We start from the raw sequence: 3,507 nt of genomic DNA on the forward strand, positions 1-3,507 counted from the left end.
GTAATTTTCAAAACGAGTTTCCGAGCGAGCTAGAGCTAAGGAAAATATGGGTTATTGCCAAGGAGGTTATGGGTAATGTTCGGGGGTATTTTTTTGAATCAAACCTCGTGTTTATTATCTCCGATGCGTCTACATGCTTTCCTACAATATTGTATATCAATATTAAACAGTGAGTTTCATATGATCCCTTTTACTCTCTACATTTTTGGGCTGAGAATACATGCAAATGCTTTATTAACCGATATACAATATTTATATGTGTGAGTTTCATTGCTTCCTTTTTAATTGCTTTTGCAATATATATTTTTGGGCTGAGAATACATGCAATTTATTTTAAACGCAATGGATACAAGTACATACTTAATTCTACACCGAGTTTGAACCGAAAATCCCTTAGCTTTGGTAACTAGTAACTGCCGGTTATAAGAACTGGTGGGCGCGAGTAGTAGTATATGGATCCATAGGGCTTGACATCCCCGTCCGAGCTAGAGCGCTAGCCTTTTAACGGACGTATGCTATTTGAGAAGCGTACACGTTGGTTTGCGTGTATTATTTAGATGATTATACAAAGGGTACAAATTATATATACGTTAAAGTTTAGTTACCAGGGTGCTCAATTTTGTAGAACCAATTGATAAACGTTTCGGATGAAACAACTGAAATCTTGTGGTCCACCTTTTATGTTAAAACATATTGATAAACGTTTTGAATAAAATAACTGAACTTTTGTAATCCATATTGATATACGGATTATGTGTAATATTAAAACTATGAACTCACCAACCTTTGTGTTGATATTTGAAGCATGTTTATTCTCAGGTTCCCTAGAAGTCTTCCGCTGTTTGCTTAGATGTTAGACAAGCTATGTGCATGGAGTCTTACATGACATATTTTCAAGGAAACGTTGCATTCACCAAATCATCACCATGTATCTTATTTTGACTGCATTGTCAACGGAAATACTGTTGTAAACTATTATTTATGGTGATTGTCTATATGTAAAAATCATCATATGTCGAAAACCTTTGATTTAAATATTCATTTATGGTGCGCCTTTTCAAAAGAATGCAATGTTTACAAAACGTATCATATAGAGGTCAAATACCTCGCAATGAAATCAATTAATGACGTGTTCGTCCATATGGATTTGGAGCGATCGTCACATTTACCAATAGTCAACCCAAGATATGTAAACGGAAGGCTCCCGACTTGGCAGCCAATATGATTAGCAAGACAACTAACCTCATTGAATCTCACCCCGATCCCATAAAGGCAACTTTTTACAAAGTTTACCTTTAGCCCAGACGCCAATTCAAAACAAGTAAGTAATTCCGAATACTACAAACGTTATCCTTACTCCATTCACCGATAAAGATGGTATCATCGGCGTATTGAAGGTGAGAGATTAGAATTTTGTCGTTCCCAATTTCCGCACCTTTGAAGAGCCCTCTATCCAATGCAGCTTTAGTTAAAATATTTAATCCTTCTGTAGCAAGAATAAAAAGAAATGGGGATAATGGGTCGCCTTGCCTTACACCACGATTTTGAAAGTAGGATTTTAAGTTCGAACATATCTAAGTGAACATCTTAGAGGTGGCCATGGAAATGGTCAAAATATCAACAAGATATATTGGTTAGACGGTGTACATTTGAATAAATTAGAAAATTTACATTTTCTAATTAACGTGTACAAAAAAACTTATTATATGCTCTCCCTTTACCGTTTTCAAAAGTATATTACTTGTTTGATACGAGTACAAGATACAGACATTTCATTCCAAGTTTTATAAATATGATTTGTACTTCTCTTCAATTACCCCTTTAACTTTTTACTAAATTAAAATGAATATATGTCCCCCGTGTTTTATAGCTAGCACTTACCTCATTCGTTTCTTTAACTTTTGCATCTTCATTATTTGTACTTCACAATTTCAAATAATTATAGTGTAGCTTGATTTCTGTCTTTATTCTTTAGTGAAAAGTTGAATAACATCCAATCAGCTTGAAATGTAAATATGGACACAATTTGGTGGATAATTGAGTCACCTAAGCAATATTTATTTTATACTCGGTAATATTCATATGGTGACAGCTTTTAACTGATACGCGTACTAAATATATTTGAGAAACAGATACCCTGCTTTATCTAAGCTTGCTTCTTTCTAGTTCTTTGCGAAGTGATCTACAGTAGTTTTTTATCAATGATAATTTCAGTATTGAGAAATTACTTTAATAATCCGTTATTATAATTACAGCTTGTACGGAAACAACCATTGAAATCAACAAAGCTCATAAAACCTTTAACCAAATCTTTGTCTACCATGCTCATCGTACATCAATCCGAACCGTGTAATTAGTACTATGTTTTATTAATACGCTCTTTAGAGATATTACAAACCCTAAAATGTGCAGGGTTCCTAACGGACCCAATCCCACAATCGAATTTGAGCCTAACCTAATATAGTATGTTTAATTCAACAAACATAATCGAAAAAGCACTGTTCCTTTTGATCGTTCAAGTGGTTGCCATGATTTGCTTGAAATCGCTTCGAATATAACATTGTAGTATTTGTAACAAAGACCTGATTATCCTTTCCTTTCCTTTCCTTAAAAAAATGTAGGAACGCAATTCTCTTACTTTTTTCGGCTTCCTTTCATTCTCTCCAAAATAAAATTGGAGAACAAATAAAATATTGCAACCCACAATCACCACCATTTGGTCTTTCGTCAATTTTTAGTCCAACAACATTTTGGAGTCTACAAAAAAATAATTGTTCTTCTTTTTAAAACTCTAAGAGCCAGTTACTTGTTTCTCATCTTCCAAATTTGACGACACGTCAGAACATGTTGACGTGTCCCTAGAACCACAACTACCAAACGACGATGCTCTACTTGACACAGGTGTTGCAATAAACGTAGGGTTCGCTTGTCCCGCCATAATTACCAAATACTTTTCTTCAAAAGGAGGTACCAAGTCTTTATCATTTTGGTCCCCTTTTGAGTCTCCGGCCTCAAGATCTCGCTCTCCTTCGTGACGATTCTCCATATCGCCCGAAAGCTTCCAATATGAACAAGCAAGGATTAAGAGAGCAAAAGCAATGAGACCCAACATGGCTGCAAGGCCTCCGAATAAGTACGGCACCGGTGAGTGCCATGGTGATCGTTGATAAGGCAAGGACGACGGAGCCATTGAAGGAACTGTTTGTTGCATCATTAGTTTAATGATTGAAGATAGTTAATTAAAGAGAATTGGAATGTTGAAATATTATGTTTCTTAATGGATATGAGTGGATTGAGAACTTGTTATCTCATGTTGTATTTATAGAATAAAAAGTTGATGGTTTTTTTAATTTTATCTTCTTTTCCTTTGTGAAATAGTAGTAGTAGCATATAATAATTATGTGTGGCGTCATTGTATGGGGCCTCTAGACAACATTATAGTAATGGTATAATTGTAAAATTTCATTAAAATCGACTAAAATGTTGATAATTTTGTCTAATATTGTG

General features: G+C 34.6%; 1 protein-coding gene across 1 annotated transcript; it reads right to left on the minus strand.

Moving 5' to 3' along the window:
* Window positions 1-2,241: 2,241 nt before the first annotated feature.
* Window positions 2,242-3,274, minus strand: LOC139852927 (protein GLUTAMINE DUMPER 2-like). Its single transcript, XM_071842272.1, has one exon. The coding sequence runs from the start codon at window positions 3,212-3,214 to the stop codon at window positions 2,792-2,794; it is 423 nt and encodes a 140-aa protein (XP_071698373.1). The 5' UTR covers window positions 3,215-3,274; the 3' UTR covers window positions 2,242-2,791.
* Window positions 3,275-3,507: the final 233 nt, after the last annotated feature.

Source organism: Rutidosis leptorrhynchoides, chromosome 6 (genome assembly GCF_046630445.1).
Source record: "Rutidosis leptorrhynchoides isolate AG116_Rl617_1_P2 chromosome 6, CSIRO_AGI_Rlap_v1, whole genome shotgun sequence".
NCBI classification, from domain to species: Eukaryota; Viridiplantae; Streptophyta; class Magnoliopsida; order Asterales; family Asteraceae; genus Rutidosis; species Rutidosis leptorrhynchoides.

Bases quoted from the DNA above. Each gene is read 5' to 3' on its own strand.
- LOC139852927 (XM_071842272.1), bottom strand. From the start codon at position 3,214: ATGATGCAACAAACAGTTCCTTCAATGGCTCCGTCGTCCTTGCCTTAT.